The sequence below is a fragment of the Phalacrocorax carbo genome, chromosome 8 (genome assembly GCF_963921805.1).
Source record: "Phalacrocorax carbo chromosome 8, bPhaCar2.1, whole genome shotgun sequence".
In the NCBI taxonomy this organism is placed as follows: Eukaryota; Metazoa; Chordata; class Aves; order Suliformes; family Phalacrocoracidae; genus Phalacrocorax; species Phalacrocorax carbo.
The window spans coordinates 673,702-689,057 of record NC_087520.1 but is presented as its reverse complement, the minus strand read 5'-3'; the positions used below and the strand labels follow the sequence as shown (position 1 = coordinate 689,057).

The 15,356-nt window shown below is 38.1% G+C and overlaps 1 protein-coding gene across 6 annotated transcripts in view; it reads left to right on the top strand.

Annotated features, from left to right (window-relative positions):
• The window catches only part of TCERG1 (transcription elongation regulator 1), a 35,387-nt gene that overhangs the window by 9,484 nt on the left and 10,547 nt on the right, over positions 1-15,356 (top strand). For 3 of the 6 annotated variants that reach the window (XM_064458212.1, XM_064458207.1, XM_064458211.1), the window contains 10 exons: positions 2,944-3,006; positions 4,314-4,514; positions 5,767-5,882; positions 6,978-7,066; positions 8,080-8,240; positions 9,080-9,146; positions 10,234-10,369; positions 11,318-11,407; positions 12,161-12,279; positions 14,350-14,500. In XM_064458212.1, coding sequence (XP_064314282.1) covers positions 2,944-3,006; positions 4,314-4,514; positions 5,767-5,882; positions 6,978-7,066; positions 8,080-8,240; positions 9,080-9,146; positions 10,234-10,369; positions 11,318-11,407; positions 12,161-12,279; positions 14,350-14,500 — 1,193 coding nt within the window. The remainder of the gene's footprint in view (positions 1-2,943; positions 3,007-4,313; positions 4,515-5,766; positions 5,883-6,977; positions 7,067-8,079; positions 8,241-9,079; positions 9,147-10,233; positions 10,370-11,317; positions 11,408-12,160; positions 12,280-14,349; positions 14,501-15,356) is intronic. The other 3 variants (XM_064458213.1, XM_064458210.1, XM_064458209.1) reach the window with 2 other exon arrangements.

Genomic DNA, 15,356 nt, shown 5'->3' with positions numbered 1-15,356 from the left:
GTAATTAATGGATTTTTTCAGCATGCAGTAGCACTAAATATCTTCCAGGGCTGATGATTTTCTGTTGCAGAGGGAGGTTTGAGACCCCAGTTGTATCAGATACAAGTTAGTTTCTTATTAGGAATTACAAAGAATCAGCTCTGAGCAGCATCCTCACGTTTTTGACTCTGTACAAGCTGAGCGAGGTGATTCCTTCCCTGTGTCAAGGGAAGCCTTTACCTTCCATTGAATCGGTTGGATGAAAAGTAATCCTTTATAACACTTCTTTGATAAAGAATATAAACATCAAAGTAGTTAAAATGGGTATTAGTTCTGCTGACTAGAAGAGAGGACCGACTTTTAGTTGCCTCTGCTTTTAGGATAGTCTTCAAAAATAACTGGGCAAAGCTACTTTTAATCTATAATTTGCTTGAAAAGGAAATAGCAGTGCACTACTCATTGTTTTAAGAGAGCAAAAAATACTGTTCTGAACAGGATACTCAAGGCTGAACGAAATATGGATAAAGGATAGAAGGAGAATTCTGACGTCTCTGTGCGGTTTGGAAGAACAATGAAAAGGGTTAAGCCTTAAAGGCGGTCAGCTGAATGTCCTTAATGGCAATTTCTGACATTGCCAGCAAGGGATCAGCGTAGAGTGGGGGGTCCTTACACACCTTTGAAGGATATAATCATCTACTCAGGTGTGACCTGTCAGGTCAAGTGTGGATGGTCAAAGCAGTAGAGAAGAGTGCCAGTGAAAATGAGTACACTGGGGTGTGCGCTTGGGCTGGGTGTTTTCATAAACTCTCAGTCAAAAAGTGTTGTGAGTAGTGCAATACAGAAGGAAAGACAGAGTAAGAACGTCAATCTTCTTAAACTTGTTTTTGGAAGTTTTTTTTTTTTCAGAACTTGCCAGTAGCGAGTCTTAGACCTGGCCTCTTCTGTTCTCGCAGTGAGATGAGCCTTTTGGGTGGAAAATATGCCGTAATACATGGGAGGGATACCCAGCCGTAAAGTGCATGCTTCCACCAACGCATCCAGTTTGTCATTTTGCCTGATTACAGTATAAGATCAGTCTAATTCTGTCAGCTAATTCTGGCTTGAGTTGATGTAGTGGTTTATAAACACTGTACAAGAAAAGAAAACCTTTAAAATATTTTACCATAACAAGAAACTGAAGAGAAGTCAAAATGACTTCATGGCAGTATAAGGTGAAGTCAGAGGCTTACGAAGTTTTACTGTATAGATGTTTGGGGCTTTCAGCACTGGATATAATATCAGCCAGCTTGCTTTCAAGTTACAGAGGCAGAGCTGAACAATACCATTGTCACATGACTTCAAAGTTAATCTCTGTATTATACTATAGTAAGATGCAACAATGGAAGAGTTGATTAGTTGATATCTCGTAATCTCAGATCTTAAAAAGTAAGTCTGCTTTCTCTTAATTCATACATTAAAAGTTAGTTGTATGTTTGAGAATGAACTTGGTAGAGGAAACAGCTTGGGTATTTGCTGAGTCTTATCTGCGCTGCAGTATCTCTAATTTCAGAGCTCCCGCAGATGGCATTATTTATACTGACCCAGTTTTAAGACATGCTGTAACTTCCTTAACAAAACGAATTTTCAGATTAATTTTCAAGTACATAACATGAACCTTCCCCCCCACCCCACAAATTTAGACAAACACTTCATTCAGTGCTGTTTGAGTCAATGTTTTTGTGTCTCAATTCATACTTTTTTTTTTTGATAAAACTAGTTTTGGATTCTTACACTGAGATGACTATTAAAGAACATTACAATTCTGCCTTCTCAGAAATATTTTTTAAAATAAATTGGCAATATTCCTTTATGCTTTCCATACTAGATCTCTAATGAAGAAAAACAGAAATTACTTTGGTTGTAAACACAGGGGTTTAATTTCACTTTGCACTGGAGGATTTCCAACCTCAAATGATGGAACTGAAACCGCATAAGGGGAAGTTTCTGAAGTATTTCAGTTTCTGAGTGTCCAGACTGGACTGACGTAGAGAGAACTTTTACTGTTTCCTTCCGCACCCTAAAATGAAGGTTTTTGGAAATGCATTTCCCTTACCCCTGTCTAATTTCCTCCTGAATTTTTGCATCTAATCAAAGAGGATTAGATGCTTCCCTCTTTGTGGCCTTTCTATGTCATTTCCTAATGAGCTGAATAGCAGAACTGTGCATGATGCTACCTTTTTGAGGGCTAGTTACGCTGCTTTTAGAGCATCTTTCAGGTCGTGACATTCTTACTAATGAAAAATAAAGTTTGCTGCCACTGACCTAGTGCAGCTTTGCATACCTCTGTTCGCAGCTTCGTTGCGTTTCTTTCTCTTTTCCCCCCTTCTTCCACCTCCAGCCTTTCCGTAATGACCCTCATAACCTCAGCTTTCCCTCTGGGCTGAACTTGGCTGTCGCCCTGCCACGCCTTGCTAGTCTGGCTAGTTTAAATCTGTCCTTCTGCTCTTACCGCTGCTTTCTAAAGGCAGCAGCAGACTGAAAATAGCAGAGACCATTACTTTCACTTTGCTGTTGCTCCCCTGATGGATCTGTCTGAGCAAAGGCTGGCCGTGGAAAACGGCACCGTTAGTAGAATATTTTCCCATGGTACTGCCCTGCAAGGACATCTGAGTTCCGCCTTGAATGAACTTAAACCCCTGAGTCTTCATTGAAATACCTTTCTTTTTAATGACATCCCAATAACTTGCTAAACAGCTGGTTTAATGTAGGCAGAAACTGTTGCTGCAGCTTAAAATTAGTTATATATTTGATCTGGCATAAAATGTTGGCGCAAAAACAATTCACGTTTTCTTGCTGGGAGGCTTTCTCATTGCCAGCTGAAAATGGCATTCCAAATTGTAGCATGAAATCTGTAGCATCCAGACTCCCAGTGGTAGCTGACATACGATGGCAGCTTTCCAACATGCTTGCTTATCCATTTTACAGGTGTAGCAATGATGCAAATAGTCAGCTGCCCGTATGTAAAGACAGTCGCTACCACCAAGACCGGTAATTTTCAAAACCATCTTAGTTCGTTTTGTCTGTAAGTTGGCATGGTAGTGAATGTTGTTGTTTATCTTTTATTTATTTATTTGCTTCCCCAATTGAATGAATATATATCCTTTATTTTCAAAACCAGTATAAATGCAAATATCATATTTGGCCAGGAGATAACTTTCCCAAATAACTGTTAGTGTTAGCTTATTTTATACAAACAATCCAGTACATTTTTCTGTAATCATTGAGTTCTGTAATAATTGTGAACCTCTTCATGCCCATACTTAGTTATTAGTTTCTCGTGTGTGGATTTTTGTTTCTCCTACTTCCACGTGTATAGTGACATGATTGTGCTCGCATGTTGGTGTGTGCGTGTATGTGCGTCTTAGTATAAATTTTCATTTTTCAAATTATGGATTTAAGCAAAGTCACTTACTGAGAATACTTTATGGCTACGTGTAATGCGTGCTTTTCCATTGTTTAAAAAGATAGACCTTATTAATATAAATATTAAAAGCTCAAAATTATGATCTTTTAGTTCTAGTTCTACCAATTGGTTTTTCTAGAACTTGTTATTCGTTCAGTATATCCATTTTGTTGGGAAAAGTAGAGAAATAATGGGATAATGTAGCATTCTGGCTTTCATATCTTTGGATATTTACTTGCCATTTTGCTTTAGGGTGTGAATAAAATGTTTTTTCCAATCAGTCTTCAATACTAAACAAAACCGCCACACAATCTGAAATTATTTCATTCCCATCGGTTTTTATTCACGGCTCTGAATTAATGTTAACTTTTTTTAAAGTTAGGATTTAGGATTTATCAGAGTTTTGCCCGGTATTGTCTGGCTCAAATTCAAGCCACTGTTGTCTTTTTTCAAGAGCAATAGGAATATTTCTTAAAATGGCAGCATAATTAAACAACGGAGTAGATTTTTTTAAAAATAATTACTTGCTGTAGAGGTCTAATAAAGACTTTTTTAATAAATAGAGCACTTAATTTTGAAGTGTTTAAGCAAATGTCTAAAAATTAACAAGCTTTGTGCTATGCAGAATTACACATTACTCTAAAACAAAAAGCGACCTAATTCGCCTGGTAACACGGGCATTACTGGTTGTAAAACACAGGAGGGAAATTTAGTAACAATGCACTGCTTTCCAATTTTTAAAACAATATGTTTATTTATATAGGTTGATTATTTGTAAATTAAGTCAGTGAAGTGCTAGGTTTTGGTTCTTCAGTACTTCATTGTCACTTACTGTTTTATTTCCTTTTTTCTTTTCTTTATTCCCCCCACCCCTTTTTTCTTCTGTACGCAGGTGTCTTGCCGGGCATGGCCCCTCCCATTGTACCTATGATCCATCCTCAGGTTGCTATTGCCGCTTCGCCTGCTTCGTTGGCTGGAGCAACAGCAGTCTCTGAGTGGACAGAGTACAAAACAGCAGACGGAAAGACTTACTATTATAACAATAGGACTTTGGAGTCAACGTGGGAAAAACCCCAAGAACTGAAAGAAAAAGGTACTTTTTTTTTAATATAGCTGTATACTAGGCAAAACTGGTTTGACTACTGATGGTTGTGTTCAAAAATGTGAACGAGAATATTTCTAATCCCTTATCTCCCTTAAGAATACTTTGAAACCCTGATTATAAATATCTATTTGAGTTGCTCTTGAGCCTGAAAGTTATAGTTTCTTTGTTTCCCACTGTGTCGCAGGAGTATTTGGTTCTAGAGTTGCTTCCAAATCCTGTGACATTTGGGTAAATGAGTGTTTCCACTCTAGAAGAAAGCAAGTACTTTATATACTCACATGTTTGAGAAGATGCCAATTGCAGAAAGATAAAAAGAGAGGGAAAAAATTGGTTATTGTCAAGACTGTAAAGCAGGGAAGAATGAAGATCATTGAAATGCTAAATTTCAGATCTTCAAAAACTAAGTATGTAAACAGATTTGGAATATGAGTAAAAAATAAATTATCTCCCCCTGTCTGCCTTCCTAAGTCATATTCTGGTCATACTCTGTGACTTGTGTTTATTTGAATCCACATTCTCTCCATGGGTGGTGTTACGTTGGAGAGAAATTGTTCTTGTATCATAAATAAGGAGGAAGGGGCAAAAATTCTGTGGCTTTTATTCAGTTTATAAAGTCTTTTAGGAAAACAAATCCAGCTGGACACAAATAGTTCTTTCTTTTATTGCCTGCTGAATTTTTCAGTTACAAAAAAACCTTTGGGCAAATTCAGAACACTTACACAGTCAGCTAGTTTAATACCCATCTTCCTAGTAATTCAGGTTTAAATAATAGGTCGTCTTTTTACTGAGATAAAAACACCTAAGGCAGCAAATATCAATTTTCCTCAGTAAAGATTGTACATTTTATTTTTATTAAGCGGGTACAGAGCAATCCTCAGATGATTCTTCATGAATTTTCTCTGTTTTTAATCTGAAAATTAATTCACTGTTGCACTGTTGGTTGATATTTTTATTAGTGTTTCAGCTCTTTCTTTTGGTACACTTCAGTTAGCGTTTTAATACAACAGGCTGCCTTACAATATTTCCTTTTCCAGTTCCAAGTTGACCTTGGTGCAGGGGATAATTGTGTCTTTATAAGCAGATGCTGTAAAGCCCGAGAAGGACAGAAAGTGATCCAAATACATGCAAAATAAGTTTTATTTTGCTGTTGTGCTTGGAAAATCATACTGATAAAAATAAATCTGTTGTGGTTCTATAATGGTTTCTTAATAATATGAAGAAAAATTCTGTCTTTATTTAGAAAAAATGGAAGAGAAGATTAAAGAGCCAATTAAAGAACCTACAGAGGAGCCTTTACCAATGGAGACAGAAGAAGAAGAGCCAAAAGAAGAACCTATAAAAGAACTTATAAAGGAGGTAAAAGACCTTGCAACCAAGTAGTCGGTATCGCCTTTTTGAATCCTACATTCTACAGGTGTGGATGCATCTGTAGACCAGGCATGAGTTCTTAAATTCCTGGGGTGATTTTGAAAGCCTTCCTTTTTGGACTCATAGGGGTGTTTTTTGGTGGTTTGTTTTTTCTTTTTGTTTTTAAATGGGAAAATAGGGCATTTAAAAGAAAAAGAGTGAGTTAAGAAATTAGTAAGAACATGAAAAAAGTAAGCTAATTACATAGACATGATGTTCTTGCTGATTTTAAGGTGTTCAGGAAAATGAAACTTGTCCTGAGTGTGTGAAATCTCCAATAGCTTTTTCTCTACTTCTTTACTCTTTTATTTTGGAAGATTTTGAAACAAAACAGAAACGTTCTCCATGTGCTGTAACTGATAAGTTCAGTCTGTCAGAGACACATGTCCTGGAAAATGTCTGTAGTGTTTTCATTGCAGTAAACAAAACCAATTTTTTTCTTGTAAGGCGTTTTGTCATGCTGAGAAGGCATAGTTCTGAAAGGTGCTGAGGTGTTTGAATGAAAATTAAAGGTTTTATACTGATTTCTGTGACTTTCAGTGTAGCTTAGTAGGCAAAAGCATAGAATTCAGTTGCTGTTTTTTATTACCCCTCTGTCCTGTTTATTTCTGAGATAGTGACTAGTTTGCTTATTTCTGTTCAAAGGTTATTGCATTTTTGACCGTTTTGTACTACCTGTCTCACTTTCAAGTATATTAATTTTAAGAATAAATCAAAATTTGAGAACCTACACCCTTGCCCCTGTATTCAGGCCATGACTCAAGGATTCATGCAGATCTAGGAAGGCATTTAAATAAGGCTTCACTGAAGTCACAGTTAAGTAAACACTTAGAGGTTTTCTGAATTGAGATTCTTGAATAGCAGTTACTGTCTGTGTGTTGAAATTCCAATGCTTCTGTTTTGAGCATAGATGAAGTGTAACGGTGAGATGTTTGTAGCATTGTTTCAAAATACATTTGCTTGTTTGAAACAAGTTAGTTACGTTATAATAAGTAATTAGCGAGCTGTCATTGCCTGAGTCCTCTAACTTGTTTTTCCCTTGAGGAGCCGAAAGAGGAAGAAATGACTGAAGAAGAAAAAGCAGCTCAGAAGGCCAAGCCGGTTGCAACCACTCCAATTCCAGGAACCCCATGGTAGGTAGTGGTTTCCCCATGGCACTGAAGCATCGTTTCTCGTAGCCACCAGGAAGGTCGCTGGGGAATTAGAACAAGGAACAGTGTGTGAAGATCCTGTTCTTGGTACACATCTGTCTCAGATAATGTGGGGTTCCTCCAGCCGACACTGTTCTCACAGTGCCAGCACTCATAATGTGCAGTGGGGGGTGTGCGTGGCCTTTCTGCCACACACTAACCGCGGTCCTGTGAGGTGCGTTACCAGTATAGATTGTGTGTCATGGTCCCCCTCATCTGCCACCGATTCCTCCTGATCTGGTATGAAATACTGGCAAAAAAAAAAAAAAAATCTTTGACTTCTTTTGCCCCAGTGCTTTGCGGATGGAATGGGCATGGTTGCTGGCCAAAACAATCTTTCCACCCCCCCAGTTGGCACAGATACTCATCAGGTGCCTACATGTGTAATGTCACGATGAGGTTACTCTTGCTGTAATGTATGTAAATTGTCTTTGTGCGTTTGGGTGACCACGGTAAAAATCTTACTGATGGGAGAGAGAGATTGTTTTAATTTTTGCAATTTAGCCATCGATGCTTTTTTTTATTAATGTTTGGTATTTAAAACTGTCTCCCTTCAAATTATCTCTGTGGTTCCTTCATCCTGTCATTTATAAAATTCTGGTAAGGCTATTAGGTTGCTTTTTCTCGTATTTTGCGGGGCACTGAAGAGATGAGGTATATTTTATCCCAAAATCGGATTCAGCTAAGATGTTTTTCTAGAGAAGAATTGAATATACTGCAGTTTGTGATAAAAAGCATTTTTAAAATTGAATTGCATTTCCAATGTGCTGGCAGAGACACGCAGTAATTCAGTGCCCCGTTCGGACAGTAGGAGCGTCTGGTAGTTGTGCAGTAAGCATAACCTGGATCTGTCTGTGACCTTTATGCTTGCTTCAGTCTTTGAATATGGTAACGGGTATACAGAATGAAGGAAGACAGAGGTATCAAGGCTTCCTGTCTGTCTGTTAAATTTCTAGGTGCGTGGTGTGGACTGGTGACGAGCGCGTTTTCTTCTATAACCCTACCACTCGTCTTTCCATGTGGGACCGACCAGATGACCTAATTGGAAGAGCTGATGTGGACAAAATTATTCAAGAACCTCCTCACAAAAAAGGAATGGAAGAAGGAAAAAAACTTAGTAAGAGCCATCTTACTGCCTTCTTAACAAGTCTGAATACAATTTATCACTCACTTTGTGCTGATTTCCCAAACTAGTAACATTTAAATAAGTAAGAGAAATGTAAGGATATATTGAAAAGTGTATAGCTTTGGATTTTAAGGCGGCTGGTGGGAATGTGGATTTATGGAGTCCTTTGGAAAATATCAGTCTATTGAAGAACATAGATACTAACAAGGTTAATTTTTTTTCTAAATGCCAACAGGCTGAAAAAAAAACTCACAGTTTTTATTGACTAAAAAAAGGGACTGTGTGTGTTTTATAAGGAAGAGGAATTTGGGGGCCAGAAAAGGTTAATCATAATGTACGAATGGGCTCTCACAGAAGAGGATTTAACTTAAGAGAACGTCGACTGGAATACAGTTTTGGAAACAGCTGCCAAGAGCAGAGAACATTCAAGAGGCTGCTGAGATGAGACTTCTTTCTGGCATGAGTTCTAGTAAATGATCCTGGGATGACATGTGGGCTTGGTAGTTGGAGGAGAGCAAAGTGCAAGTAGGTAATCAGGAGATCTAAATGTGCTTTTATTAGGCTGTTTAGCCTGAGGGTTTCTTTTCCCTGGAAATAAGAGGTCAGTGTTTGTCATTTTAAATACAAGGCTGGCCACAAATCCATTAGTCCTGCCACCAAATTCTGGTAGTGTAATTCTGCAAGCGACTGAAAACTGTATGTCTTCCTTTGTCAGAAAATATTATTGCTACACACATTGTCCTCTGCTTTTGCACGAGGCTTCATTTGTGATTTACAAGCTTTTCATAGATAAAAGATAAAATCTAAAGTATTATTGAAATCTGTTACAGTTAGAGAAGAGCATGAATCTACAGAGGAAGCAAACGAAGACGAGCCTATTAAAATTAAAAAGCGCAAGTAAGTTTGCTTTTTCAGTACAAAATGGTCTGTGTAGATAACATAACTGGAGTTTTTCATCTGAGCAGTGTGTATACTGTTAGCAGAGTAGAACAGTGACTAATAGGACTGGTGAACACAATCATCACCTTTCTGCTATTTTACTCTAGCAGCTTGAGTATTTGATATTTCTCTGAGATAGCTGAAATTCACATACAGAGGAAATAGCGTCTGCTTTCGAAATCATTCAAAGTGGGAATGATGGTATAAGTTGGTGAATCCAAGGAATGCTTTGAGTGCAGTTTATCTTAAATAGTTTGCTTCTGTTGCTTGTTTATCTACCTTGTTAATTTCTGTGCACGAGCTTTTGTTGCCAAAAAATCCAGCCATCCAGATTTTCATAGTGATTACTGTTTTTGCTCTGTTACAAAGGTTTAAGAGTTGTTTAGGTCTTTTGGTCTGTATTGCCTATTGGAAGTGATATATGTCACTTCTGTCCAGGTTACTTACGCACACTGTTTTAAAAGTAGTTTTAGCATTTTATTTATTATTGTGTACTCTTAGGGATGATCATAAAGTTGTTAGTAGTTAGGGCTTTGGGTTTGTTTGGGACAAAGCGCGTTTGCTCTTAGTAAACGTAAATCAACAAACAGCATGCTTTTTTCCCAGAAATGCTTTGATGGATGAATGTGTCAGTTGCGTTACAGCACTTTCTGTGTAATGATTGTAAACTATTCCCAATTTGAACTAACTCCCTTAGTCTTAGTCTTTTCACAGGGCCTCATGGGCTTGAACAGGAAACAAGAAATTTAGTGCAGCTAATGTAAAATCTATTGCACGTCTGGTGAGACCATTGAATACAACCAGAATGTGCTAACTTCTTGGAGTCATTTGTTGGCACTGAAGTTATTGAGAATACCCTGGTCCTTGAGCGCTTTCAGTACGAAAGCACTTGTATCCACGTCTCAAAGAATGGCTTTCGTGATTTGTAAGCCTACACTGCTGAAGTAATCAGTTATATCCATTCTGTCCTGGTGTCGTTCAATTTCTGAGCTATAGGATTGACATATTACTTCTCAAGTTATACTCTGTGTTTATTTTTTTTCAGGAAAGATGATAACAAAGATATTGATTCAGAGAAGGAGGCTGCTATGGAAGCTGAAATTAAAGCTGCTCGAGAGAGAGCCATTGTCCCTCTGGAGGCTCGGATGAAACAATTCAAGGACATGCTTCTAGAAAGAGGGGTTAGAGAAATAAGCGTGTGTGTGCGTGTGTGAGAAGGGGAGAGAGGGAGGGGGAGGTTGAGGCAGAGGTCTCAATTCTTAGCGAACTCAGAACCTGTGGTGCGTTATGTACGGAAAACAATCTCATCCTTCCTCTGGTTAACGGATGCATTTGGTACAAGACTCTGTATTTCAAAGAACGTTACAATTATAGCAAACCTTCAATTTCTAAGTAACTGAAATTAAACAGCATCAGGACAGACTTTTTTCCCAAGTTAAGTAACTGCCTAATTGAAAGCTGCCGTTGAAAATAAAGAGGACACACAAACTGGACACATCCTTAATGTTTTGGAAATGTGCCTACATGAGAAAAGCAGTAAGTTCCACTGTGGTCTGTACACTTTTATGCTTAAATGGGACACTTTTTGCTTTTAGTTAACTAAATTTTAAATCTGCTTGATACCAATCAGTTTTAATGAATAAATTAGGCTGTTAGAATATAAATTTATATAGTAACTTTAAAAAGCAGAAGTGGTTTCAGCTGCCTATGCATCTTTCCTTTAGTTTCAATAACTGGATTTTATGGGATAGTTTTAATAAAGCTTATTTATCAAACATGTTTAAATCAATCTCTTGTAGCAGAACTGTTTACACTCATAACATTTAGAAAAGGCACAGAGCAGGCATGGGATATAGAACACAATCTCGAGTACATCTTCTGGGGTACTTTTCTTTGCATGTCACCCAGTCGTAGTAATTAAATGTGTTGTTATTTAGAAGTTTTCAGTGCCAATTAGTGTTGAAGCTTGCTATGGCAGCCTCCGTCATCTCTTAGCGATGAAAACTTCAGGATGAGTTTGTTTCCCTCTTTTCATCAGATATACAGTTTTGCTTGAAAACTATAGGAGAGCTTCTGTGTATTTAAGGAAATGTAACCATTAGTTAAAACCTGACTTTTTTTAATTAAAGGTCTCTGCTTTTTCAACATGGGAGAAAGAGCTGCACAAGATAGTTTTTGATCCTCGTTACTTACTTCTCAACCCGAAAGAAAGAAAACAGGTAAAAGAGAAGTCAAATTCACTCCCCATCCAGACACAGCTACTACAGGCTTTATCTAAATCCTCAGCCTGCTGGTTTTGTTCCTGCTCACCTTCCAGACTAATCAGTGTTGCAAGGGATTTTTGTTACTGTTAGGGTTTGTCTGGAAACAGAAGAAGGCAGCAAGAAAAGAAGTGAGTTGATAGTTTTTATTTTTCCTGTGGTTGGAAGGTCTAATACTTTAACACAGTGAAAGTTGTATGCATACAGAGCTCTCCAAACCTGAATGAAATGGTGAGAATTTGTCAGTATCTCTTCAAAATACTGGCATAATGAATATTCTTTTTATTTAAAAAAGTGTTTGGGGGAAAAACTAAGGCAGGTTCTTACTGTTAAGCAAGTTCTCACTCCAGAAGCTTTTCTTCAGATGGAGGTAGGGAGATGGAAAACCTCAAGAATAGAGGAAGTGTCTGCTGTCTTAAACGTATGACCCAGAAAAATGTTAACAGAATGCGAATGTGTAAGAAACTTCTTGGCAGGTCTCAGATTATGTGTTTAGATCCAGTATACTACATGTTTAGCAGATTGGAGTAATTCGCATGTTCAAATACGAAGAGTCCCTAAACCTTCTTTCTACCTCGTCTATGTTGGCTCTGTGGTGAGAGGAAATGAAATGGGAGAAAAGGAAAGAAATGGGATTTTTCCTCCCTCTTGCCTAGAGCTTATGTGGCTTCAGGCTTGTATGTTTTTTGTCGGTGACTGTTGTTTCTGTAGGTATTTGATCAGTATGTGAAAACCCGAGCAGAAGAAGAGCGCAAGGAGAAGAAAAACAAAATAATGCAGGCCAAGGAGGATTTCAAGAAAATGATGGAAGAAGCAAAGATTAATCCAAGGTAGGAGCTTCTTTCTTGTTCGTGTGCGTAAGCTCTATTAGACAGAAGTATGTGGTGGTGTTAGGTAGGTCAACCTCTTTCAAAACGGGCAAAAAGGAGAAAACTCATCAGATTGTTGAATTCTTCTTTTGCTTGCTTGTAGTCACCTAACCCATGAAATAATAGAACTTGTGATTTATAACGATTTACGTATTTTAAGTTGTTTTGAAGAAATCCCCAGCATGCTGTCCAGATTATGAGAGGCCTCATGATCCACCACAAGTTTTCTTCAGTAACCCTGTTTCTTCTTAAGAATATTAGTAGTCTCTGGGAAGTACTAGGGAGGTTTCATCAGTTTGGAGAGGGCTGAAGGGATGGGGTTTTTTTCTGGTTACAAACTATGTTAACAATATGATAGAATGTTCTGGTTGCTTTAATATAGAAATTATTACATACCCCTCATATTCAGACCTGCCTGCAGTGATAATAGCGAGGTGATGACAGTGAATGTACTAACATTCAAGATTTTATTACTAGAATTGTTTGTTTCACAGCTTTCTCACATAGAGTTCATGAAATATGTGCTTATGTCACCAGACGAGCTCTAAAGCATTCTCTTTCAGCATCTCTTGGCTTATCTGGCACTAATTCTTTTGCAGTGAGAACTCATTTGTTTCACTTCAGCTTAATCTTTTTCAGCGACACGTTTTGGAAATCTGGTGGAAGCCAGTGTTAACTTTTAAGTTACTTCAAATCCAATTAATAAATCTTATTTAAAACACCTGTCTGCTCATTTAGTAAGGGTAGCAGTTTCAACAGTAGTAGTCTGGGAAGAATGGAGGTGTGGAAATGTAAGAAAAAGTTAATCAGTAATAAGTTTGAATATATAATTCAGAGAGCAACACGGACTGTTACGTTAGCCTGGGAGCTGAGGATACTAAAGCTATCTCCAGTGTGACATATTGGGACTGACTCTTACCTGATTACGGGTTGGGTGGGTGAGAGAGTTCCAGCTGAAATACTGTCTTGTTTAATCTTATCCTTTGTCTTCTGGTTTCAGTGTTTGTCTAAAGATATTGCTGTACTTCTGTGAGTGCCAGACTGTTTTTTTATCATCTGTCTCAGTCCAACATGCTCAAGAGTTTGTGTTCCACTTCACTTAAACAGCTCTTGTTCTTCAATATAGCTGTACATTCACTTTCTAATCTTTTTGAATAAGCTACCAAATTCTCTTCTTGTTTCAATTTACCCTACAGCAACAGTAGGCTGGATTTTCCAAGTCTAATTATTTCCATGCTGTGATGAAAACATTCGTATGATTATAAGTGTCTCACGTATTCTTGGGGCCAGATTTGCATCAGAGCTTGGAAAAAGCACAGTAGTGGTTTTTTTCGAGGTAAGTGGCAGTACTATATCTACTGCACAGATTGGAATCTGGCCCTGGAGGTGAGAGAACAGTCAGGGAAATGCTATGGGGATAATGGGTTGAAAGCCCAGTATTGCTGCATCTGCCCATAGTGTTTAAAATTTCTTCAACTCCGTGTGTTTTAAGGTTAGGCTATACAATGTTCACTGTAGGAGGAAGAGTTGATTCAGCCAGTGTTCTATTGTGACTAATACCAAAAGGTGATTTTCTTGGTGAACTCTTAGCATGGTTTGGCTGCAAGTGAATGCACGTAAAATTTTCAGTTTCACAGCGGTGAAATACCTGGACAGGCTGGTGGCTGAACTGCTAACCCACAAAAAAGAAGATTTTTGTAGACAACTGAGTCTTTTTCATTTCTTCTTCTTGGTTGCATTGTAATCTCTTCTCCTACACCTGCGCTTTCTGCAGGTAGCTGTATCCAAACAAACAAACTAAAAAACCCCTGTAAGTCTCTAACAATACCTTTCATGTGCGTGCCTAAACCTGACTCCTTTCTATAGAGTTCATTGATCAAGCATCTCTATAGTGAGACCATAGGATGTTGCCTTTTTTTTTCTTTTTAAATTGTGCTCTGGCATGTATTCTAGCAGAAGTATGTCTCTGCTGAACCTGCTTCCCAGCAAAGACAGCTCTGCCAAATGAGTTCACTTGCCATTTTGTTGCAGAACTACTTTTAGTGAATTTGCAGCCAAGCATGCTAAAGACTCGAGATTCAAGGCAATTGAAAAGATGAAAGATCGAGAGGCCTTGTTTAATGAGTTTATCACAGCGGCAAGAAAGAAGGAAAAAGAAGATTCGAAGACCAGGGGTGAGAAGGTAAGGTGACTTTTTTTAGTTCCGGCTGTGTGAATGGTGTGGGTCTGAGTGAGATGGGACAAAGCCAGTGCGTGGTTTCCAGTGGGCCCTCTGAGACACGGTCCTTCTCTTTCCATAGGGGCTTTATAATGTAAACACTTCACGGATGTTCCTTTGGTCTTTCTGAACTAACCGTTTTAAGTTTGCAGGTATACTGACTTTTAGAGTATATAGAATTGAACTTAGATCTGTTGTGAAGCTGTGTTTACTTAATCACACTTTCTTTTATTTTCCTAAGCAAGTAACATTATATTCTTAACTGGAATAATGCCTGGTTTTTTGTTTTTTGTTTTAAAGTTATATTATCCTGAAGCATTAAAAGGAAAAGGATTCTTGTCCTGTTTGGCTGGACCCCCAGAACTGGCCATTACCTCTCTGTTCTCTCAGTGGAGGCAGTAAGAACTTGCAATTCTCTCTAGGGTACTCCGTTTAAATTTCAAACAGGTTCCATATCTTCTCTTTCCATCTAAAAGCTAGCGCTTTAGTGACTTTTTAATCTTTCAGTAAATATATCTTATGTATAAACTGCTGCTTATTAGAATTAAAGGTCAGCTATTAAAGATTAATGAATTCCAAATGTCACTTGACCGTACTGTCAATAGCGGGGAGCAGGCTTTCACCACTGGGGAGGCAGGCTACCTTGGAGGTGGCATCAAATATTATCATCAGAATACGCAGCCGCTTTCTTACATGTCCCTGTGTGTTGTGCGAATGGAGAGAATAACCTCTGAAGCCTAATCATTCTTGACGTTTTAAAGTCTGCAATGTTTATTTCGTAGTATAAAGTTATTGCAAATTTCACCTACTAAGAATGCTT